This window comes from Salmo salar, chromosome ssa25 (assembly GCF_905237065.1).
Source record: "Salmo salar chromosome ssa25, Ssal_v3.1, whole genome shotgun sequence".
In the NCBI taxonomy this organism is placed as follows: Eukaryota; Metazoa; Chordata; class Actinopteri; order Salmoniformes; family Salmonidae; genus Salmo; species Salmo salar.
The window spans coordinates 22,957,328-22,982,460 of NC_059466.1; the positions used below are offsets into that span (position 1 = coordinate 22,957,328).

At 46.6% G+C, this 25,133-nt stretch overlaps 1 protein-coding gene across 3 annotated transcripts in view; it reads left to right on the top strand.

The window, feature by feature from the left end:
• Positions 1-25,133, top strand: part of LOC106586423 (uncharacterized) — a 77,256-nt gene that overhangs the window by 28,383 nt on the left and 23,740 nt on the right. For 2 of the 3 annotated variants that reach the window (XM_014173658.2, XM_014173659.2), the window contains exons 2-3: positions 16,926-17,097; positions 21,213-23,143. In XM_014173658.2, coding sequence (XP_014029133.1) covers positions 21,243-23,143 — 1,901 coding nt within the window. In that variant the 5' untranslated portion in view covers positions 16,926-17,097; positions 21,213-21,242. Of the gene's footprint in view, positions 1-15,611; positions 15,809-16,925; positions 17,098-21,212; positions 23,144-25,133 lie in introns of those variants that run through there. The other variant, XM_014173660.2, reaches the window with a different exon arrangement.

The following is a 25,133-nucleotide window of genomic DNA, read 5'->3' on the forward strand; positions in this document are numbered from 1 at the left end:
CATAAATGTACAGTGCATTCGGAAACTATTCAGAGCCCTTCACTTTTTCCACATTTTGTTACATTACAGCCTTATTCTAAAATTGATTAAATATTTTTTTTCCCCTAGTCAATCTACACAGAATACCCCATTGTGACAAAGCGAAAACAGGCTTATCATTTTTTTTTGCTAATTTATAAAACATAAAAAACTGAAATATCACATTTACATAAGTATTCAGACCCTTTACTCAGTACTTTGTTGAAGCACCTTTGGAAGCGATTACAGCCTCGAGTCTTCTTGGATATGACGCTGCAAGATTGGCACACCTGTATTTGGTGAGTTTCTCCCATTCTTCTCTGCAGATCCTCTCAAGCTCGGTCAGGTTGGATGGGCAGTGTCGCTGCACAGCTATTTTCAGGTCTCTCCAGAGATGTTCGATCGGGTTCTGGCTGGGCCAATCAAGGACTTTCAGAAACTTGTCCCGAAGCCACTCCTGCGTTGTCTTGGCTGTGTGTTTAGGGTCATTGTCCTGTTGGAAGGTGAATCTTCGCCCCAGCCTGAGGACCCTGGAGCATGTTTTCATCAAGGATCTCTCTGTACTTTTCTCTGTTCATCTTTCCCTCGATCCTAACTAGTCTCCAAGTCCCTGCCGCTGAAAAACATCCCCACAGCATGATGCTGCCACCACCATGCTTCACCGTAGGGATGGTGCCAGGAATCCTCCAGACGTGACGCTTGGCATTCAGGCCAAAAAATTCAATCTTGGTTTCACCAGACCAGATAATCTTGTTTCTCATGGTCTGAGAGTCTTTAAGTACCTTTTGGCAAACCCCAAGCAGGCTGTCATGTGAGGAGTGGGTCAGTCTGGCCACTCTACCATAAAGGCCTGATTGTTGGAGTGCTGCAGAGATGGTTGTCCTTCTGGAAAATTCTCCCATCTCCACAGAGGAACTCTGGAGCTCTGTCAGCGTGGCCATCGGGTTCTTGGTCACCTCCCTGACCAAGGCCCTTATCCCCCTGATTGCTCAGTTTGGCCAGGCGGCCAGCTCCAGGAAGAGTCTTGGTGTTTCAACATTTCTTCCATTTAAGAATGATGGAGGCCAGTGTGTTCTTGGGGACCTTCGATGCTGCAGAAATGTTTTGGTACCCTTCCCCAGATCTGTGCCTCGACACAATCCTGTCTCTACGGACAATTCCTTCCACCTCATGGCTTGGTTTTTGCTCTGACATGCACTGTCAACTGTGGAACCTTACTGCATATAGACAGTTGTGTGCCTTTCCCAATCATGTCCAATCAATTGAATTTACTACAGGTGGACTCCAATCAAGTTGTAGAAACATCTCAAAGATGGTCAAAGGAAAACTGAGCTCAATTTCGAGTCTCATAGCAAAGTGTCTGAATACTTATGTACCTTTTTTTATTTATACATTTGTAAAAATGTCTAAAAAACAGTTTTTCACTTTGTCAGTATGGGGTATTGTGTTTAGATTAATGAGGAAATATGTGTAATTAATACATTTTAGAATAAGGCTGTAATGTAACAAAATGCAGAAAAACAGAAAAACGTCTTGGTTTGAAAGGTGTAAAAGAGACGGGGGTGGGGATACCTAGTCAGTTTTACATCTGAATGCCTTCAACTGAAATGTGTCTTCAGCATTTAACCCTGAATCTGAATCAGAGAGGTGTGGGGGGCTGCCATAATCGACATCCACGTCTTCGGCGCCCAGGGAACAGTGGGTTAACTACCTTGGTCAGGGGCAGAATGACAGATTTTTAACTTGTCAGCTTGGGGATTCGATCCAGCAACCTTTCGAGAGAGAGAGAGAGAGAGAGTGAGAGAGAGCGAGAGTGAGAGAGAGCGAGAGAGAGAGAGTGAGAGAGAGAGAGCGAGAGAGAGAGCGAGAGAGAGAGAGAGCAAGAGTAAGAGAGAGCGAGAGAGAGAGCGAGAGAGAGAGAGCGAGAGAGAGCGAGAGAGAGAGTGAGAGAGAGCGAGAGTGAGAGAGAGAGAGCGAGAGAGAGAGAGAGCGAGAGAGAGAGAGAGAGCGAGAGAGAGAGAGCGAGAGAGAGAGAGAGAGAGAGAGAGATGGTGTTTAGATCCTCAGCAAACAGATGACAGCTGATCAATGACTCTCCTCCCCTTTTATTCCAAATCACCTCCCCTGACCTCTCCTTATCCCCTCCTTCTCTCCCCTCCTCCCGAGTGTAAGCCCATTACTAGCCTGGCCTTGGCTTAGGGAGACTAGGAGAGCCAGGGAGTCCACCACTCCCCCACTTTGATCTCTCCTCTCCCCCCTTTCCTCTCCTCTCTCTGTGTTGGTTGTCACAGTTAGCTGTGTGATCCCTGTTCTGACACCAGACCCGAGAGCAAATGAATGAAGGGCTCTGGGGGAGCGATCCTCTTTAGGTGTATGCCAGTACTTTGATCAGCTCCTCATGGGGAAAAGTTACTATTGACATGACATTCTCAGGCAGCAGGGTGAAAGGGCCACATTGACCTGTTCTTTAAAAAGACAAAACCATGAGAGCATGTGGTTGTCTGATTGAATGTTTTCAATCCAAGTATTGGTTTGAAGTCTTATTTAGTATGCATTTTTTATTACGATGGGATGTCTAATCATTTTCTATTGTAAAAGTTCTCATTATCTTCTTTGGTGTTCCGTCCCACTTTAAAAGAGTGATTTCTCTGAGAAGAGAGCCTTTGAAACAGGAGGTTTATTAATAAGCAGACTAACATGGGTAGAATTTTCTATTTGTTTTTTTTTCTTGTGTGAAGTCAAGGACAGAGCAGTCAGATACAGGGTGGTGATGTGATGGAAGACATGACTGATATCAATCACTCTAGACAGGAGCTACTGTAGGTCCCCCTTCTCCCTCCTCTCCTTCTCCCTCCTCTCCTTCTCCCTCCTCTCCTTCTCCCTCACTGCACCGATCTCTCTCCATCTTTCTCTCCTTTCTCCACTCTCTCTCTCCATTCCCCTGTCAGTGATATGAATGAGTCAGTCTGCCATCTGTTCCTGAGTAAATTCTCCCTTATTACCCTCTCTTTGTTTATCGACAACACTCCTGGGATTAACTCTCTCATTCTCTCTCTTTATCTCTTGCTTCCTCATTCTCTCTCCTGTCTCTCTCTCTCTCTCTCTCTCTCTCTCTCTCTCTCACACACTCTTGCTGTGTCTCTCTGTCTTGCTCTCTCCATCTCACTCTGTTCACCCTGTCTCTCTTTCTCTCTCCGCCCTCTCTCTCTCCCTCTATCGCTCTCTTTTTCTCTCTTTCATGCTTCCTCTCCCATGCTACCTACCGTCTTTAAGCCATGCGCCATCATTATTTGTTAGTATCTCTCTCTCTCTACCTCTTTCGCCTTCTCTCATCTCATTTCCCATGTCACTCTCCTGCTCCTCCTCCTCCTTCTCCGTTTCCTCAACACATATTCTTTCCCCAAAGCTTTTATGTTTCCCCCTTCCCCTCTGCCTCTCCACCTCTCTCTCTATCACTCTACCCCAGCCTCTCTCTCTCTCTCTCTCTCTCTCTCTCTCTCTCTCTCTCTCTCTCTCTCTCTCTCTCTCTCTCTCTCTCTCTCTCTCTCTCACACACAGGAGATTTATCGTGTAGGAATGAGGTCACACTCATCTCACAGAGGTCCCTAGATTGTTTTTGTTATTGTTACCGTTGCCGCGGTCGTGGCGGTGTTGATGTAGCAGTAACAACAACAAAAATAGGAAACTCTGTAAAGGCGACAGCCGAGCCAGGAAGCCTCACTACTAGACTACACTGCCTGGGCTTACAGAGACCTCTCAGATCAGGTTGTTTTGTTTCCATCAGCCTGGAAAACAACAATGTTTTGTTTCCATTGCATTATACATTTCTATAAGGCATAAGGCGTATTTAAATGAGACAGCAAACATACATATTTGATTTCAAGTAGTTTATCAACAACAAGAAACATACAGATGTAGGATCGTATTTGATCACCCTGTTGCGGGAGAACTATCCTGCAATGCAGTGTATTTTAGGTTTAAAAAGGCTTCTGAAGTTTGTAATTTCCACTTTGAAATTTCAGACTTGATTTTCGCTTATGAAAAATGTATCAACCCCTACAAAAATGTCCATTCATTATAATTCACATAATAATTCACATTTCCTGTTGCTGCAGGATTATTTTCCTGCTGTAGCTAACTGGCTCAAATGAATTCCAAACACCGGTTCCTGTTGGGAGTACTCGAGGACTGGAGTTGGGAGCCACTGCGTGTAGCCTACAATTAGATTTGAAGTAGTTGTAATCAGACCTCTAAATTATATTTTTTACAGGGGTCTACTGTCAGAACCCACGTTGGTTTGTATCCATTGCATTAAACATTTTTGTAGGGCTGATTATTTAAATGAGACAGGAAACATATTTGATTTGAGGTAGTTATCAACAATCAGTTCCTGTGTTTATACAACGAGCCATTGAATTGAGAGAAATCTCTTGTGATACTCTTGTGTATAAACTAGGAATGAAATGCCTAATTGACTGAGTGCCACAAACACTGAGCTAGCATAGCTTGCTTCATTTTAAAAATAGTGCAGCTCTTTGTCACAGAAATGCCAAAAGTGGGGACGGGAGCGCGACCACCATCTCTGCTTCCTGTTGTCCATGCAGCTGAACAGACCTGGGTCCAAAAAGTGAACACTACCCGAAATCGTTCAAATACTTTGAGCGATTGGTTTAGCCTGTCTGGAATGCCTGATAATTTCGTGACAGTTCTATTGTTTCCATTTTGCCAGGCAAGCTCAATAAAACACAGCTGAAGCTTTTGAAATGCTGTAAAATAGTATTTGAACCCAGGTGTGCAGCGGACAGAGCCCAGGGTTTCATATTATGTTTGAAGGAGAAGAAGAACAGCCTTCGGGGATGGAAGAGAGAGAGGACTGCTGCCTGCATGGCCAACATTGATTCATAAGTCTAAAAGAGAATTAGAATGCTGCTTCGTTTTCATTCAGAGTCCCGATGGGGAAATCAGCTTACTATTGGGTTATGTTACATGATATACTGTACAGCAGCCATGCTCCCTCCATGCCTACTGTACTTTATTGATCAGATCAAATCATGCACTGTCACATGTGGATAGGAATTATTATATTACCAACAATACAGTAGCATCTTCATCTCACTAAGGGCTGTCTGCCTGCCTCTCTCCAGGCCTACTGTACTGTATTCATCAGCTTATGCACTGTCACATGTGGTTAGCAATTATTAGGCTACTGTACAGTACAGTACCATGTCATTAAGGTCTGGCTGGCACTCAATGGACTGTTTGATTGCGTAAGAGGGGAGAGCAGACTGAAAATTGAAAAAAGTCACTCTGGGAACTCACCAATGTAAAATCCTTCAATTCACAATAAAAAATTAGGAACCCAGATTCCCTGTGTTCCCCCTATTTCCAACCCTGAGAGTCTGCTTTATTTTGGGTTGTGTCCAGAGAAACTGGTGGTAGTGACAGATCCATGATGGATCTATAACCCTCCATGAGTCAATACCAGAGCCGGAATGGAGTGACAGATATCCACTCCTCTGATTGGCTCTATTACACTGAATGTGTTCCAAATGGCATCCAATTCCCTATATAGTGCATTATTTTTGACAAGGGCCCATAGTGCTCTGGTCAAATGTAGTGCACTATATACAGAATAGGGTGCCATTTGGGACACAGACACTGTTATTGGGTTGGCTGCTATTTACATCATACCCTCTCCTCTAGAGCATGTGTGATCATTGGGTGATTACTTTATGTGGTGATTCTACAGAAGTGGTGCAAATTGCAGTACCACAAATATATACATATATATATATTTTTTTTTAAACAGTTAAGTCTCCAAATGTTGGCTATTTATTTACTATTTTCTAGTATTGAGATGCATAGCCAGCAAGGGGGCTCCAACCATCCAAGATCCCAAGCATTGACATCTAGTTGGCCAAAACATTGACGTCTATAATGTGCTATACTGTACTGTACGGCGCTCTACTGTACTGTACTCTACTCTACTGTATACTACTGTACTCTACTATACTGTAATGTACTCAAGTTTACTCTACTTGATGGCACTGTCTATACTAAAACGAGTTATATCCATCTACAGTCTATACTAAAACGAGTTATATCCATCGACAGTCTATACTAAAATGAGTTATAAAACGAGTTATATCCATCTACAGTCTATACTAAAACGAGTTATACCCATCTACAGTCTATACTAAAACGAGTTATACCCATCTACAGTCTATACTAAAACGAGTTATACCCATCTACAGTCTATACTAAAATGAGTTATACCCATCTACAGTCTATACTAAAACGAGTTATATCCATCTACAGTCTATACTAAAACGAGTTATACCCATCTACAGTCTATACTAAAACGAGTTATACCCATCTACAGTCTATACTAAAATGAGTTATACCCATCTACAGTCTATACTAAAACGAGTTATATCCATCTACAGTCTATACTAAAACGAGTTATATCCATCTACAGTCTATACTAAAACGAGTTATACCTATACCCATCTACAGTCTATACTAAAACGAGTTATACCATCTACAGTCTATACTAAAACGAGTTATATCCATCTACAGTCTATACTAAAATGAGTTATACCTATATCCATCTACAGTCTATACTAAAACGAGTTATACCCATCTACAGTCTATACTAAAACGAGTTATACCCATCTACAGTCTATACTAAAACGAGTTATACCCATCTACAGTCTATACTAAAACGAGTTATATCCATCTACAGTCTATACTAAAATGAGTTATACCCATCTACAGTCTATACTAAAACGAGTTATATCCATCTACAGTCTATACTAAAACGAGTTATACCCATCTACAGTCTATACTAAAACGAGTTATACCCATCTACAGTCTATACTAAAACGAGTTATACCCATCTACAGTCTATACTAAAACGAGTTATATCCATCTACAGTCTATACTAAAACGAGTTATACCCATCTACAGTCTATACTAAAACGAGTTATATCCATCTACAGTCTATACTAAAACGAGTTATATCCATCTACAGTCTATACTAAAACGAGTTATACCCATCTACAGTCTATACTAAAACGAGTTATACCCATCTACAGTCTATACTAAAACGAGTTATACCCATCTACAGTCTATACTAAAACGAGTTATACCCATCTACAGTCTATACTAAAACGAGTTATATCCATCTACAGTCTATACTAAAACGAGTTATACCCATCTACAGTCTATACTAAAACGAGTTATATCCATCTACAGTCTATACTAAAATGAGTTATACCCATCTACAGTCTATACTAAAACGAGTTACACCCATCTACAGTCTATACTAAAACGAGTTATATCCATCTACAGTTCTATTGATCTCTATGATTGACACTTCACACAGGTCAAGCAATTTAAATATCTAACAACATAATGAATTAGATGCATATGTAATTCAATCAGTCAACAAGTTTCAGATTCGTACAGTCAACATTGAACATTTTACAGAGAACAATGGAGAATTCTCTAATGTCAAGGTTTTGAAAGTCAGGTTAAAAAGCATGTTTTTACTATTTTGTTAATTTGGTATGCAAATACAATTTCTGTGCATGGTTCACTACCAATTTTACGGTAGTGACAAATTGTGTGGGTTGGTAAGGAATTCTGGTAAATATTTCAAATATGCTAGTATATATACAGTTGATGTCGGAAGTTTACATTTACACCTTAGCCAAATACATTTAAACTCAGTTTTTCACAATTCCTGACATTTAATCCTAGTAAAAATCCCATTTTAGGTCAGTTAGGATCGCCACTTTATTTTAAGAATGTGAAATGTCAGAATAATAGTTGAGAGAATGATTTATTTCAGATTTTATTTATTTCATCACATTCCCAGTGGGTCAGAAGTTTACATACACTCAATTAGTATTTGGTAGCATTGCCCTTAAATTGTTAAACTTGTTTTGGGTAGCCTTCCACAAGCTTCCCACAATAAGTTGGGTGCATTTTGGCCCATTCCTCCTGACAAAGCTGGTGTAACTGAGTCAGGTTTGTAGGCCTCTTTGCTCGCACACGCTTTTTCAGTTCTGCCCACACATTTTCTATGGGATTGAGGTCAGGGATTTGTGATGGCCACTCCAATACCTTGACTTTGTTGTCCTTAAGCCATTTTTCCACAACTTTGGAAGTGTGCTTGGGGTCATTGTCCATTTGGAAGACCCATTTGCGACCAAGCTTTAACTTCCTGACTGATGTCTTGAGATGTTGCTTCAATATATCCACATCATTTTCCTCCCTCATGATGCCATCTATTTTGTGAAGTGCACCAGTCCCTCCTGCAGCAAAGCACCCCCACAACATGATGCTGCCACCCCCGTGCTTCACGATTGGGATGGTGTTCTTCGGCTTGCAAGCCTCCCACTTTTTCCTCCAAACATAACGATGGTCATTATGGCCAAACAGTTCTATTTTTGTTTCATCAGACCAGAGGACATTTCTCCAAAAAGTACGATCTTTGTCCCCATGTGCAGTTGCAAACCGTAGTCTGGCTTTTTTATGGCGGTTTTGGAGCAGTGGCTTCTTCCTTGCTGAGCGGCCTTTCAAGTTATGTCAATATAGGACTCGTTTTACTGTGGATATAGATACTTTGTACCTGTTTCCACCAGCATCTTCACAAGGTCCTTTGCTGTTGTTCTGGGATTGATTTGCACGTTTTCGCACCAAAGTACGTTCATCTCTCGGAGACAGAACGCATCTCCTTCCTGATCGGTGTGACGGCTGTGTGGTCCCATTATACTTGCTCACTATTGTTTTCACAAATGAACGTGGTACCTTCAGGCGTTTGGAAATTGCTCCCAAGGATGAACCAGACGTGTGGAGGTCTACAATTATTTTTCTGAGGTCTTGGCTGATTTCTTTTCATTTCCCCATGATGTCAAGCAAAGAGGCACTGAGTTTGAAGGTAGGCCTTGAAATACATCCACAGGTACACCTCCAATTGACTCATATGATGTCAATTAGCTTATCAGAAGCTTCTAAAGCCATGACATCATTTTCTGGAATTTTCCAAGCTGTTTAAAGGCACAGTCAACTTAGTGTATGTTAACTTCTGACCCACTGGAATTGTGATACAGTGAATTATAAGTGAAATAATCTGTCTGCAAACAATTGTTGGAAAAATTACTTGTGTCTTGCACAAAGTAGATGTCCTAACCGACTTGCCAAAAGTATAGTTTGTTAACAAGAAATTTGTGGAGTGGTTGAAAAACGAGTTTTAATGACTTCAACCTAAGTGTATGTAAACTTCCGACTTCAACTGTATGTCTAACCAACATATGTTGGAAGACATGTGCTGAAAGTTTTGGAAAAATAGGATACAAATTAGAATTTTTTTCCCAGACCCCAATTTGCAACACTTCTGGAGAATGACCCATAGCAGCATGTGGCTTCTGAACCTTCAATTAACCATAACGGTTAACTATGTTGACATGGAAAACATATTGATTCTGGTTGGTATCAACATTCTTCGTTTGTCTCTTTGACTTTCACAGTGGCACCACCGCCACCAGCACCCTATTAACAGGTACAGTATTTTACTATTGCTAAACCAGCCAGGGGTAAAATGTACCAATGCAAAGCTATATCATCTTGTACCCTAAAGGCACGGACACACCGGTAGCGTTTGCTGGCCGAGAGTAGTAAGCACCTCTGAACAGAGTGCCAAACGCAATTTGCAAACTAATTCACATGTAGGAACGGCCGAAAACGTCCGCGGTCAGACACCTAACCCGGCGGGTGGCACCTAAACACACCGCGCCGAATGAACAAAGTACAAACAGCAGATGAAAGGTGTGTGTGGTTCCTAACACCGTTACTGAGAATTATGTGTCCATCAGTCGCTGAAGAACATACCAATACATTAGGCCTGCCATTTTCCACTCAATCAAATTGAATCATCCTATGTGTGTTACAACAAGCAAATATATGAGGAGGTCCACAAAACAAGCACATAGTTATAGTTTGGGACATATTTGACATCACTCATCATCCCTTCATTTAAACCATCATCCCAAGCTTCTTATCTTTATAGTATTTTATGATAGCCTTCCCTGGACATGATTTGCATGGATTGGTTGGATGTGCTCCTTTGAACGGTCTCTCTCTCTATTGAAGACTATTCATTGTCTCTTAGAATAAATAGAGTGAAGCGGAACTGCATTTGGTTGCTCTGTGCTCATGGAAAAAAATCATACAAAAGAAGAAAGGTGGCCGTGTCTGTGCTATCTATGAGTGCCCAAATGGCAGTTGCAGCCTATACCCTATATAGTGCACTACTTTTGACCAGAGCCCTATGGGCCCTTGTCCCAAATAGTGCACTATATAAGAAAAAGGATGCCATTTGGAAGGTAACCTACATATCACCTCATTCCCTGTCTGTATTATTCATAGAGCCAGTTAACAACTCAGACTGGTGAAATATTCAGTGGACGGTAATGAATGACCTCCGCCCACTCACCGTCCAGGAACAGAACAGAGACATGCCCAGCCTTCACCTGAGCTGTAATCAGTGATGTGAAACGTTCTGCACAATGCAGATAGAAATAAAGAATAGACATGACATGATTCCTTATTCTATCAATCATACAATCATGTCTGTTCTACACAATACAGTTGTATGTGATCATTCTGTAACGTTACATTCTCCTGAACACTGACCCGTACAGTGCTGGTCTGGCTCAGATATTTTCCTTTCACATTGTCCTTTCCAGCATGGTTCAAGCGACTGTGGTGGATTCGTAACCAGACAAGCACAGCACTTGACTTGGCTTGACTCAGCTCAATAATTGTCTTAGGTCTCTCTTTATGTAGTGTTGTGTCCCTCTTGTTGTGATGTGTGTTTTGTCCTGTATTTATATTGTATTTATTTTTAATCCCAGGCCCCCGGCCCCGCAGGAGGCCTTTTGCCTTTTGGTAGGCCGTCATTGTAAATAAGAATATGTTCTTAACTGACTTGCCTAGTTAAATAAAGGTTAAATAAACACATAACAAATAAACAAATAATGAGAAAAGGGAAACATAGTACACTCTTAGAAAAAAAGGTGCTATCTAGAACCTTAAAGGGTTCTTCGGCTGTACCCATAGAAGAACCCTTTGTAGAACCCTTTTTGGTACCAGGTAGAACCCTTTTAGGTTCCATGTAGAACCCTCTGTAGAAAGGAACCAAAAAGGGTTCTCCTATGGGGACAGCTAAAGAACCCTTTTGGAACCCTTTTTCTAAGAATGTAGAGTGCATTCTCTGTGTTCTGAGTCTAAACTACACCCCCTCTACACAGCCTCTCCTCCCCATGGCCTTGTAGTTCACACACATCCCAGGGACATGTTGCCTAATTAACTCCAGACTTCCACGTTAGACCTTTGATGTTGCCAGAACGCTACTATGCTAGTCGTCTATACCCTGGTGGTGCTCTGTAGAGAGACTCTGTAGAGAGACTCTGTAGAGAGAGTTGTAGTAGGAGTTGATGACTGCTGAGCCCGGGATGATTCTTATTAACCTACATTTCTCTGACTGATGAGAGGGGAGAGAGGTGGGGAAATGGAGGTTATGCCTTCTTTTTTTTCTCCTGGCATCTCGCTCTCATTTAGGCTCTCTCTCTCGTCTGGTTGAGTATTCTGTCTCCTCCTACTTTGAAGAGTGTTCATCTGTCTGCACCTACAGTAAGGATGGCTTGTCAGGATCCACTCACCCCTTCCCACCACTTCTCTCTCTGTAATCTCTCCTCCCTCCCTCCTCTCCCCTCCACTCTCTCATCTCCTCTCATTCCCTTGCCTTCCCTCCTCTCTCTCTCCCCATCCACCTCTTCTCCACCCCTCCTCTACTTTCAACTCCCCTCTGTCTACCCTCTCCTTCCCCCCCCCTCCCCCCTCCCCCCTGCTCTAGGGCTGACAGGAGACGGAGAGGTACTCCACTTCATCAGGATCCCAGCATCTTATGACCCTGCCTGCACCTATATCAGCCTCCTGTGTTTGACTTTTTAATCAGCCTCTCCCGTTTACATGTTAGTCATTTAGCAGACACTCTTATCCAGAGCTACATACAGTTAGCCATTATACTCAGTGTACTTAGTGTCTGTGAAGGTGTTGTGTCCTGTGCTCTCGTATTATAAACAGAGGGGCCAGAGGAAGCAGCCATAAACCTGTGTAATTTCAGTCCTTTCCAAAGGCAATTAGTGTTATTTCATATATAGACCTACATCAAGCGCACCATTTTATTGGTGTAAGTTCAGCTATGCGAGGCCTAAAATTAAGCAATAAGATCCGTGGAGGTGTGGTATATGGCCAATATACCACGGCTAAGGGCTGTTCATATACACGACCCAACGCGGAGTGTCTGGAAACAGCCCTTAGCCGTGGTATATTGGCCATATACCACAAAGCCCTGAGGTGCCTAATTTTTATTATAAACTGGTTACCAACGTAATTAGAGTATCCAGGTAAGACCCAGATGCAGACTGTGTCGAAGTAACAATGTTTATTACAGCAACAGGGGCAAAGTTACAGGACGGCAGGCAGGCTCAGGGCAGGCAGGGTGGTCAGGCGGGTGGGTACTGGGTCAGGACAGGCAAGGGTCAAAAACCAGGAGGATGAGAAAAGAGAGACTGGGGAAAGCAGGAGCTGAGACAAAAACTCTGGTTAGCTTGACAAACAAGACAAACTGGCAACAGACAAACAGAGAACACAGGTATAAATACATAGGGAATAATGGGGAAGATGGGCGACACCTGGAGGGGGGTGGAGACAATCACAAAGACAGGTGAAACAGATCAGGGTGTGACATAGAGCAGTAAAAATAAATGTTTTGTCATACCCGTAATATACCACGGCTGTCAGCCAATCAGCATTCAGGGCTCAAACCACCCAGTTTATAATGTGTTTCCATTATTAGATTCCATCAGTAACTATTAAGTGCATGTGGTTTGTTTTAGTGAAATTATCTGGAGATTGATTCCCTCGGTGAGACCAGTATTCCATTGAAGGGTCATGTGAATGAATGGTTGTGTTACATAAGATATTGGCGATAAGCATCTCTAGTCGATCAATAAACCCTTGGTATCCAAGGCTTCCAGCCTATCAGATTGCTACATGATCAGATCAGACGCAATCTCTGGATCCTTTCCCCCAGCCCGCAAGACAGACAGTTTGTAGAATCTAATGCCAACATGGCCACTCTGTTTTGCTCTCTAAACTAAGGCAGGTAGCCTAGCGGTTAACAGTGTTGTAACCAAAAGGTTGCTGGTTCGGATCCCAGAGCCGACTAGGTGAAAAGTCTGTCAATGTGCCCTTGAGCAATGCATTTAACCCTAATTGCTCATGTAATTTACTCTGGATCAGAGAGTCTGCTAAAATGTAAATTAATGTGTTTTTAAGAAGAGTGGTATTCCACCCTGCTTTTGTAGTATTAGAGCTTTATTCAGACAGTATGGAAATAGAGGCAGGAGACAGATCAGGAGGAAGCAGAAAATGTGGAGGTAGGGATTGAACCCAGGACTATATCGAGCATCTAATAATGTGTTTACTGCCAGGAGTGTTCCCACTTGACCAGACATGCTCTCTAAGACAGAGCTTGTCTGACTGACTGACTGACTGCCAGTCTGCCACATACCATCAGATCAGTCATCACAGGGAACCTGGTCTGAGTGAGTTCATTCCTAGTGGAGCAAAGGGCCTCAACATTGCATCTCCAGTGATCCTTGTTCTGGCCTTTTCTTTTACTTCAGTCCTGGCCTGGGTACATTACTAGCCTCATTTACTGAAGGACACAGGTGTTACTGATGCTCCAGTGACCTAGCAGTGTTACTGCACCTGTATAATGGCAACTTCACCGTACGTCTGTCTCGGCTTATTGTAAAGCACAACGTGAAAAGACCCTATATGGTATAGCTGACACACCAGTGGATAGGCCTAGATCACGTGTCAAACTCGTTCCACGGAGGGCAGAGTGTCTGCGAATTTTCGCTTCACCCTTGTACTTAATTGATGAATTAAGGTCACTAATTAGTAAAGAACTCCCCTCACCTGCTTGTCTAGGTCTTAGTTGAAAGGAAAACCCAGAAACCCGCTGACACTCCCCTGGCCTAGATGATACCTGTATTTTGTACTGTTATCCAAGGCCCAAGATATTGCATTCACTGACCGTAGGACAATCTGGATAAGAGATTTTGCTGAATTAACAAATGCATGTCTAACAGTTTAAACATGTCTCATAGTCCAGCTACCTCTCAACCTTTTAACCATCCACATAGCCGTCCTACTTTCGAACTCTTGTCTTGACCATAACTTTGTTGTCAGAGGTCAATGTTATAATGGCAGCAGTGACACATGACACAGTCGTTGAGAATAACATGGTGGTGGAAGAACCAAGACATTTTCCTGTGTGTGGATACTGTCTAGTGAACAGTCACTTGGTCTTAGTGCAGAGTGACTGAGGCTGAGCCTTCAAATCTCCAACTGGCCAGGTTTTGTCCATGTTTTCAGGCTCAATGCCACCAAATGACACAGGCTGTTGTATACTGCACAGGGCTTGGCTTGCACACACACCACCACGGATCCCACCCAAGTTTGGTACTGAGAAGTCAGTGAAGGGAACACTGAACACATGGCAGAGTGAGGGAGGGCCATTCCCTGCTCTCCAGCTGGGTTTGCTGGTGCTCCCTGTCACTCACACAGTAGTCACACAGTATGGAGGATGAGCCTAAAAACACCTGCTGGGCCATCATAGTGGTCCATGATGTTTAGACAGACAGACACTTACCACCCGCAGAGTATACACATGCACGGGCACACAAACACACACACACTCGTACAACAGCACAGACAGACAGAGAGAGAGAGAGAGAGAGAGAGAGAGAGAGAGAGAGTGTCCCTGGGTCTTTATTTCTGCCAAAGTGGTTTTCTCCTTCCTGGTTGTCCTCCAGGGCAGGGAGATGATTTGAGGCAGACACACTCACTCATGTGTGTGTTTCTTTTCTCCCTGGATAGGAACGGCTGGAGGAGGTGTCACAACTAACTGCCATGTTATTATCACATAATTATAGACTGTGTAAGAGTGCTCAGTGGTTAATGCTCAATGGGATACTGGTACACACAGACAAACACACACACACACACACACACACACACACACACACACACACACACACACCGAAAAGTAATTAATACACTACAGTCAACTCAGTGTGGCACTGGTATCCAGTGACAGTGATGTCCCACATGACATACTGGATAGAAATGACTCTGACGCCTGTCCAAACAGACTATACACACACACAGCTGCAATGTGGGTCAGATCAGGATATTGTTGTGGTATGCAGGATGTGAAGTGAGCAGTACCACCATGGTTCTAAAGATAGATGAAAGAAGCTACTGGGCTGAAACTCGTGTGTGTGTGTGTGTGTGTGTGTGTGTGTGTGTGTGTGTGTGTGTGTGTGTGTCAGCTCCTCTGATGCTGCTGCCTCACGTTCTACATTCTAGGCACTTGGCTTGTCAAACCTCAGGCTTTTGCTTCTCCATTCTCCCCCCTCCCTGCTACCTACCAAGGGGGTTGTCACAAATGGAAACTGGCTGGCTTCTAAAAAAAGTAACGTGTGCCGTCAGTGACTATGCTGTGCTGCTTTTAGACTCTCTGTCTCTCCCAGGTAGCTACGATGACTGAGGATGCAGAGATGTGTGTGTCGAGGATGGGATAGGGTCCTTTGGAATGGAAGACATAGGAATATATTCTAGAGGCTTGAAGCAAGTTTAGAACTAGGTAAGAATGTGCTTCTGTGATATTTTCTGCCTTCTATTTCTGTGGAAATAGTTGTGCGATCCTTTCAGTTCTTTAGAGTTGTCTGTAGTTTGACATGAGATGTGTGGTTTGACATGAGATGTGTGGTTTGACATGAGATGTGTAGTTTGACATGAGATGTGTGGTTTGACATGAGATGTGTAGTTTGACATGAGATGTGTGGTTTGACATGAGATGTGTGGTTTGACATGAGATGTGTAGTTTGACATGAGATGTGTAGTTTGACATGAGATGTGTGGTTTGACATGAGATGTGTAGTTTGACATGAGATGTGTGGTTTGACATGAGATGTGTGGTTTGACATGAGATGTGTAGTTTGACATGAGATGTGTAGTTTGACATGAGATGTGTAGTTTGACATGAGATGTGTAGTTTCGACTGTCCTGGTTGGTCTTGTATTTGTGCAGTTTTATCATGGTGGAAAATGTTGTGTAATGTTATCATTCAGCGTTGAAGCCCAGTAGTTGAATTGCATGATAGAGTGGTTAGAGTTGGATGTGTGAACATCAGTGTTTCCCTGAACTAGTAATCAAACTCTAATGATGTTACTCACTTACGGCTAATTCAGTTCAGTTCGGCTTTTTTTACACTATCAAATACATCTAGAAGTATCTCTCTCTCTCTCTCTCTCTCTCTCTCTCTCTCTCTCTCTCTCTCTCTCTCTCTCCTCCCCCACCCCCTTTGGCTGGGAATTGCCAGGGACCTCACGGTATGATTTTATCATGACACTTAGATGCCGATACAATATTTATTGTGATTCTCACGATTGCTGAAAACAAATTGGCTTCCTATTGAAAAAGAAGGTGGAGAACAAGCTATGAAGGAAAAATAGTTTTGTTTCAGAGTTTTGGTTCAGGTACAGCCAACCAGCGCAAAAATAAGATTGTGATACTGTCAAAATTATACGATACGATATATCATCAAAAATAATATCCCAATATGTAACTATACATTTATTCCCCCATCACTACCTCATAGAAGACAGAAATACTCGTTTCAGCTGTCTCTGCTGGTTTGTTTATTTGACTCTATTGAGTCCACTTGTTGATGGAATTGTATCTCTCTCTTCTTGCTCCAGGCCAGGACTGTCTGGGTATCTGGATGCTGTAATCTCTAGACTAGACACACTGTTGTTCTTCACTGAAGACAGGCTGTGAAGAAACCAAAGAGGCTGTGTGTTTGGGATGGAGCCAATGACCAGGAGGCTAAACTGAAGGAGAACAAGGCCACCGAGATTTGATTCAAATGGGGTAAGTTTAGACTGCTACTGGGCTTAACGGGTGGTGATCAGAGGATTGGGTTACCAACATGATAGATCACTGGAATATGATGCTTGAGGTTGTTGTGTAACCTCCTGAGAGCTAGACACACACACTGACTCATCTAGGTGATCATACACACACACATACACACACACACACACACACACACACACACAACACACAAAAACCTAACACAAAACCACACACACACACACACACACACACACACACACACACACACACACACACACACACACACACACTGACTCATCTAGGTGATTCAACACACACACACACACACACACACACACACACACACACACACACACACACACACACACACACACACACACACACACACTAAGGAGTGCTAAGAAGAAATCAATGACTATCTTGACCTGATATTATGACATACGACTAATAAAACGTGAAACTTGGTGTGACTCAGTAGTATTTGGAGAATTACTTCAACCATCACTGAAAGGAAGTCACCTTCCAGAAAAAACAACACTTTCCCATATCATTTACGGACTAGCTCCTCTCCTCTCTTATTAACTGGGTCCCTCTTCTCCTCACAGAGGATCAGTATGACTGATTTACTATGGAGCCAGAGGAGATGAAATACACCCTGGTTAGTGGCAGTGACAGTAGGAGCAGAGAGAGCAGGGAAAGTCGAGGCCCTAATAAAGCCTGCCTCACTGTGTGCCTTTAGATTAGCTGTAATTCAATCAGAAAGGGAGAGAAGATTCAGAGACATTGGTTCTCACACACACGTACGCCACGCATGTACACACACACGTACACACACACACACACACACACCTCGCACACGCTTATCAGACACGCTCCTAAATGAAGTCTGTATATTCACATCAGTACTTTTTTTCGAAGAAAAGCGAGAGATACACACATGCGAGAACACAACCCGGGGCAGAAAGGGCTTTCACAAGAATGATTGACAACGACAACCTCCAGCGCTGAAAGGATCCACTTGCCTGCGTACATTTAGATGCAGAGATAAATACCAGAGCCTTTGTCAAGGCACGCAGCTCATTCAATCCAGCCCAACAGAGTTTTAAATTAAACCTGAATATCGTTCTTTTACCTCCAGCATGTTAAGAATATTAATATACTTATTATCTACCGTCAAACTAAGCTATTGTTTTTCTCTAGCGCCATAGAGCCAGCTGGTAAGAGGGGAGGGGTGCATTGGCAAATAAACCTCATCTTATTGCATTCATCTATGCATCAGGGAGGGATGAGGGATGATGATTCTGCCTAACGCAGCCCTGTTTTATAACTAAGTGCTGTCTGTCTTTTGACCCTAATTCGTGCTGAAGATTACAGAGAGGTAGCTAGCTAGCTATATGGATGGCCCTGTCCTGGCCCCCAGCCATGCAATTTGTACTAATTACAGCGATAGAGGAGTTAGTCCACTACGCAGCACTATTGCTCTCTTTCATTCTTTCTCTTCTCTCTCTCTTTCATTCTTTCTCTTCTCTCTCTCTTTCATTCTTTCTCTTCTCTCTCTCTCTTTCTTTCTCTCTTTCTCTCTCTCTCCCTGTCTCTCCTTCTCTTTCCCTCTCCTCTCCTCTCTGTCTTTGTCTTCTCTTTCCTCTCTCTCTCTTGCCCTCTCCCTCTCTCTTCTCCTCCTAATCCACTGCTCCTCTCTGATTTGTAGAATGAGTGCCGAAGGATAACTGCAAAGTGGCAGTCTTTATTACTGTCCGTTCAGCTTCATGTTTTATTTTCCTCTCGTTTTTCGTCATGGCCCAAGCGGATAGAGAGAGAGGGAAATAAACCCCTTCTTTTATTAATTGCTGCGGAGCGATGTCATTTTTTGAAATGAATGTGATTATTCAAGTTAAGGGAAGGAACCACTTGTTTGGAGGAGGGGACAGTGGTTATCCACATGGCCAAAACCACAGTATCAACATCAGTGTTGTAGTACTCGATTCCTGTCTCCAGACCACAGATTGAGGGTCTCTGACAATGAGGACTCATCATTTCTTTGCTAGACCAGCTGAGACCAGCGGAGTGAAAAACTCATCATCAGCTCCCATTCAGTCTGAGCATAAGAATTTCCTTGATTGGCTGGTAGGGAAGAGTGAGGGAAGTTGTTTGAAAGTTGAACGCTCACTATTAGTAAGTGGAGACTGGGGAAGTTGTAACATATTTAGTATTGTTTTCTAGTATAGACCTGTTTGGGTTAGTGATCATTAGTAGAGTGTCTCTCTATATCTCTCAGCATTCTGGCTGTCTAAAGAATCCATATGTTGTTCTGACTTATCAACACAGAAATACTGGACATTTTGAACTTTAATTATGGTGGCGATTTGACACAATTACAATCATGGTCTTGAATTGGACTTGCATTTTTCTGGTCTCGGTCTTGACTCGGTCTCGGAACCCTCACCCCCCTCCCGGTCTCGGTCTTGACTCGGTCTCGGACCCCTCACCCCCCTCCCGGTCTCGGTCTCACCCCCCTCCCGGTCTCGGTCTTGGTCTCGGTCTCACCCCCTCTCCGGTCTTGACTCGGTCTCACCCCCCTCCCGGTCTCAGTCTTGACTCGGTCTCACCCCCTCTCCGGTCTTGGTCTCGGTCTCACCCCCTCTCCGGTCTTGACTCGGTCTCACCCCCTCTCCGGTCTTGGTCTCGGTCTCACCCCCTCTCCGGTCTTGACTCGGTCTCACCCCCTCTCGGTCTTGACTCGGTCTCACCCCCTCTCCGGTCTTGGTCTCGGTCTCACCCCCTCTCCGGTCTTGGTCTCAGTCTCACCCCCTCTCCTGGTCTTGGTCTTGACTCAGTCTCACCCCCCTCCTGGTCTCGGTCTTGACTCAGTCTCACCCCCCTCCTGGTCTCGGTCTTGACTCAGTCTCACCCCCTCCTGGTCTCGGTCTTGACTCAATCTCACCCCCTCTCCTGGTCTCGGTCTTGACTCAGTCTCACCCCCTCCCGGTCTCAGTCTTGACTCAATCTCACCCCCCCTCCCGGTCTCGGTCTTGACTCAGTCTCACCCCCCTCCTGGTCTCGGTCTTGACTCAGTCTCACCCCCCTCCTGGTCTCGGTCTTGACTCAATCTCACCCCCCCTCCTGGTCTTGGTCTTGACTCAATCTCACCCCCTCTCCTGGTCTCGGTCTTGACTCAATCTCACCCCCTCTCCCGGTCTCAGTCTTGACTCGGTCTCACCCCCTCTCCTGGTCTCGGTCTTGACTCAATCTCACCCCCTCCCGGTCTCAGTCTTGACTCGGTCTCACCCCATCCCGGTCTCAGTCTTGACTCGGTCTCACCCCCTCTCCTGGTCTCGGTCTTGACTCAGTCTCACCCCCTCCCGGTCTCAGTCTTGACTCAATCTCACCCCCCTCCTGGTCTCGGTCTTGACTCGGTCTCACCCCCTCCCGGTCTCAGTCTTGACTCGGTCTCACCCCATCCCGGTCTCAGTCTTGACTCGGTCTCACCCCCTCCCGGTCTCGGGCTTGACTCAGTCTCACCCCATCCCGGTCTCAGTCTTGACTCGGTCTCACCCCCTCCCGGTCTCGGTCTTGACTCGGTCTCACCCCCTCCCGGTCTCGGTCTTGACTCGGTCTCACCCCTCTCTGGTCTTGGTTTTGACTCAGTCTCACCCCCTCTCTGGTCTTGGTTTTGACTCGGACTCGATTTGCTCCAGTCTTGGTCTTGAACCAGTCTCCCTATAGGTGGTCTCGAACACAACACTGATCAACATTTCACATAAGCTCAACCATCACGCTAAGGTCAAAATGTTTTTGAAAATAATTTTTATCTCATTCATAACATTTGCTGTATGTACAGTATGGAATGTATTTGCTATTTCAAGGATTATCTCAACAACCCTCAGTGTCTGTCCTTCAAATGAAATTCCTGAAATGTGTTAGTACAGCTCACGCATATATGCACTGTGGCACTGTGTGTGTGTGTGTGTGTGTGTGTGTGTGTGTGCGTGTGCGTGTGCGTGTGTGTGTGTGTGCGTGTGTGTGTGTGTGCGTGTGTGTGTGTGTGTGTGTGTGTGCATGCGTATGTATGTATGTGCGTGCGTACGTACATCTCCCAGCTCATTCCCCTGTGTCTCCTCTCTGTCCTTTAGGGCAAGTTTCCCAGAGCCTCTCTCTGCAGTATGGTGGCTCATACTGCTGCCATGCCGGACGTGAAGGCCCCTCCGCCATGTGATTACCCCTCAGCGGGCTGCTCCCCCGGCCACGGCCCTGCGGGCTACACCTGCACCGCTGGACTCACCATGGACCTGGAGCCCTGCCTCAGCCTCACCGACCTGCCCCTTCCCCAACCCCTTTCTGGCTTCAGAGGCCACAGCGTACCCCCCTACCCTCCTTACCCAGGCCAGTGCCCCGTCATGCCCCGGTGTAACAGCAGTGCCCTGTTGACTAATCTTGGCCTCCGTTACTGCTCCACCAACAGTGTGCAGCACCCACCCAGGGGGCCTGACTCTGGGCTGGGGTTAGGGTCAGGGTTAGGCCTGGAGCCGGACCACGCAGGGCCCTGTGTGAACACTAACCCAGACAGCGGCACTAGACTCTACCGCAGCATGGAGAACCTGAACTGGAGTAATTCTGTGTCTGAACCAGGCCTCTACTCTTCCCCCTATAGCGCCCCCCACAGGGGCAGCATGGACAGTGAGTTCATCTTCCGCTGCACTGCCACCAGCCACTGGTACGATGGGTCCCCGGTGGGGACAGGGCCCCAGGGCTACAGTCCTGAGACCCTTGCCTTCTACCCCAATGCTCGTCTGAGGGGAGGTCTGGGGGGTCTGGGGAGGAAGGAGCTGCCCCTCTTCCCCCAGTGGCTGTTCCCCGGCGTGGATGACTGGGGGGTGAATGCTACCACCACCGCCAGGAAGGGGTTAAGGGAGAAGCTCCGCCTCCAGAGTGCCCGGGCAGCGGCAGAACCCCTAAAGCCTCTTCGACCGCAGATAACCCGAGGCAGTACCACTCCCATCCTGGGGGGGTGCTCAGAGAGGCACTCATCGCCCTACCAGGGGTACGTTGGGAAACCCCTGTGTGTCCGGCGCATCACCAGCCCTGAGGAAATCAAGAAAGAGGTTCTGAGACGCCTGCAGCTCCGCCGGCAGAACAGCACCCCGAACCTGGCCCTCCATGCCTCCCCTGATACCCCGCAGACCCCAGACATGACCAAGTCCTACACCACTGAGTCCATCTCTGTCGCTGGGAGTTGTGCAGAGATAATAGCCGAACACAAGAAACCCCCCATGGGCCGCCTGCACATCCCCACCTTTGAGGAGTTTAAGAGGATGAGGCAGAGAGAGGGAGAGGGTGAACAGACAGAGAGCCAGGGTAATGTCACTACAGTAACAGCTTCAATAAACCAACAGCCAGAGCCTGGTACTGGCAGTCAGACCCCAGGGATGGGCAGAGACTGTAAGACTCAGACAGCTCTATTGGGACAGAGAGACTCTCAGTCTCCCACTGTGGGACTGAAGGAGGAGAGGGAGAGCAATGAGAGGATAGGCAGTGGAGAGATGGAAGAGATGGGGAGCGGGGAGGGGACAAGCAGTGGAGAGGCCAGGCAGAGTGACAGCTCCCCTGGGGTTCCCCCACCACCACCCTGTCATCCAGACTTAAGAGCAGAGGAGAGGGTGATGGTGGTTGCGCCAGCTCCCACAGCCAGTGCTACCAACTCAGCCACTCCCATCTTTACCGGACCCACTCCCCATCCAACAACCAGCATCCAGACCACAGTCTCTACCATGGCTATATGTACCGGCCCTACTCCTCGCTCTCCCCTCCAGCCCTCCAGTCAGACACAGGGGGAGGGGACCATGGACCATACCCAGGCCCAAGTCAGCAGGCCCAGTGTGGAGCTCAGTGTGCCGAGGCCCTCCTCAGTCCCCTTCCCTCCTCCACGCAGGGAGAGTGCTGAGGGCCCCTCCAGCTGCTGCCCAGCCCTGCTCCTCGACAGGACTGACCTCTCCAGCTACGGAGCCAAGATCTACAAGATGAAGGATGGCTTTATCGGATCAGCCCTGGACCTCATCAAGAAGAGGTTAGTAAGAAGGTAGAGTTAGGGCTAGATGTCATGGTCAATACGATCATCAATGGGCTTCAGTATTGCACAATATTGTACAGTAATGAGCTGTTTATCTATCTCAGTTTGACTCGTTATCTTGCACTACTTTGTGGACGTTATATGCATACTCAGATGAAAGGTACAATTCTAAATGAAATGCAGTTGGACCTTAGCCATGTAAAGAAATCATTAACTAGAAAACCCATTTATTTAGTAGTTTGTCAATCTGTGTAGTCTTCATTTAAGATGAACACACTTTTGACAAAAAGCTTGTTTTGAAATCTTGTAAAGCTCTTTGATGGCTAAATTGAATCGCATGGGTCCCAGCAAACATGACCCCATTGGCCCATGTGGGTATTCGGTGGGTAAGGTGGGCACGGGTTAGCCCACAACAAGCCCACATCAGAGCCCAACACGGGCTAGCCCACACCAGCCCGACACGGGGTAGCCCACCCCATCCCAACAGGGGCTAGCCCACACCAGCCCAACACAGGCTAGCCCACACCAGCCCAACACAGGCTAGCCCACACCATCCCAACAGGGGCTAGCCCACCCCATCCCAACACAGGCTAGCCCACCCCAGCCCGACACGGGCTAGCCCACACCAGCCCAACACAGGCTAGCCCACACCAGCCCAACACAGGCTAGCCCACCCCATCCCAACAGGGGCTAGCCCACACCAGCCCAACACAGGCTAGCCCACACCAGCCCAACACAGGCTAGCCCACCCCATCCCAACAGGGGCTAGCCCACACCAGCCCAACACGGGCTAGCCCACACCAGCCCAACAGGGGCTAGCCCACACCAGCCCGACACGGGCTAGCCCACACCAGCCCAAAACAGGCTAGCTCACACCAGCCCAACACAGGCTTGCCCACACCAGCCCAACACAGGCTAGCCCACACCATCCCAAAACAGGCTAGCTCACACCAGCCCAACACAGGCTAGCCCACACCATCCCAACACAGGCTAGCCCACCCCATCCCAACAGGGGCTAGCCCACACCAGCCCAACACGGGCTAGCCCACACCAGCCCAACAGGGGCTAGCCCACACCAGCCCGACACGGGCTAGCCCACACCAGCCCAAAACAGGCTAGCTCACACCAGCCCAACACAGGCTAGCCCACCCCATCCCAACAGGGGCTAGCCCACACCAGCCCAACACAGGCTAGCCCACCCCATCCCAACAGGGGCTAGCCCACACCAGCCCAACACAGGCTAGCCCACACCATCCCAACAGGGGCTAGCCCACACCATCCCAACAGGGGCTAGCCCACACCAGCCCAACACAGGCTAGCCCACCCCATCCCAACAGGGGCTAGCCCACACCAGCCCAACACAGGCTAGCCCACCCCATCCCAACACAGGCTAGCCCACCCCATCCCAACAGGGGCTAGCCCACACCAGCCCAACACAGGCAAGCCCACCCCATCCCAACACAGGCTAGCCCACCCCATCCCAACAGGGGCTAGCCCACACCAGCCCGACACAGGCTAGCCCACCCCATCCCAACAGGGGCTAGCCCACCCCATCCCAAAAGGGGCTAGCCCACCCCAGCCCAACACAGGCTAGCCCACCCCATCCCAACAGGGGCTAGCCCACACCAGCCCAACACAGGCTAGCCCACACCATCGCAACAGGGGCTAGCCCACCCTATCCCAACAGGGGCTAGCCCACACCAGCCCAACACAGGCTAGCCCACCCCATCCCAACAGGGGCTAACCCACACCAGCCCAACAGGGGCTAGCCCACCCCATCCCAACAGGGGCTAGCCCACACCAGCCCAACACAGGCTAGCCCACACCAGCCCAACAGGGGCTAGCCCACACCAGCCCAACAGGGGCTAGCCCACACCATCCCAACAGGGGCTAGCCCACCCCATCCCAACAGGGGCTAGCCCACCCCAGCCCAACACAGGGCTAGCCCACCCCATCCCAACAGGGGCTAGCCCACACCAGCCCAACA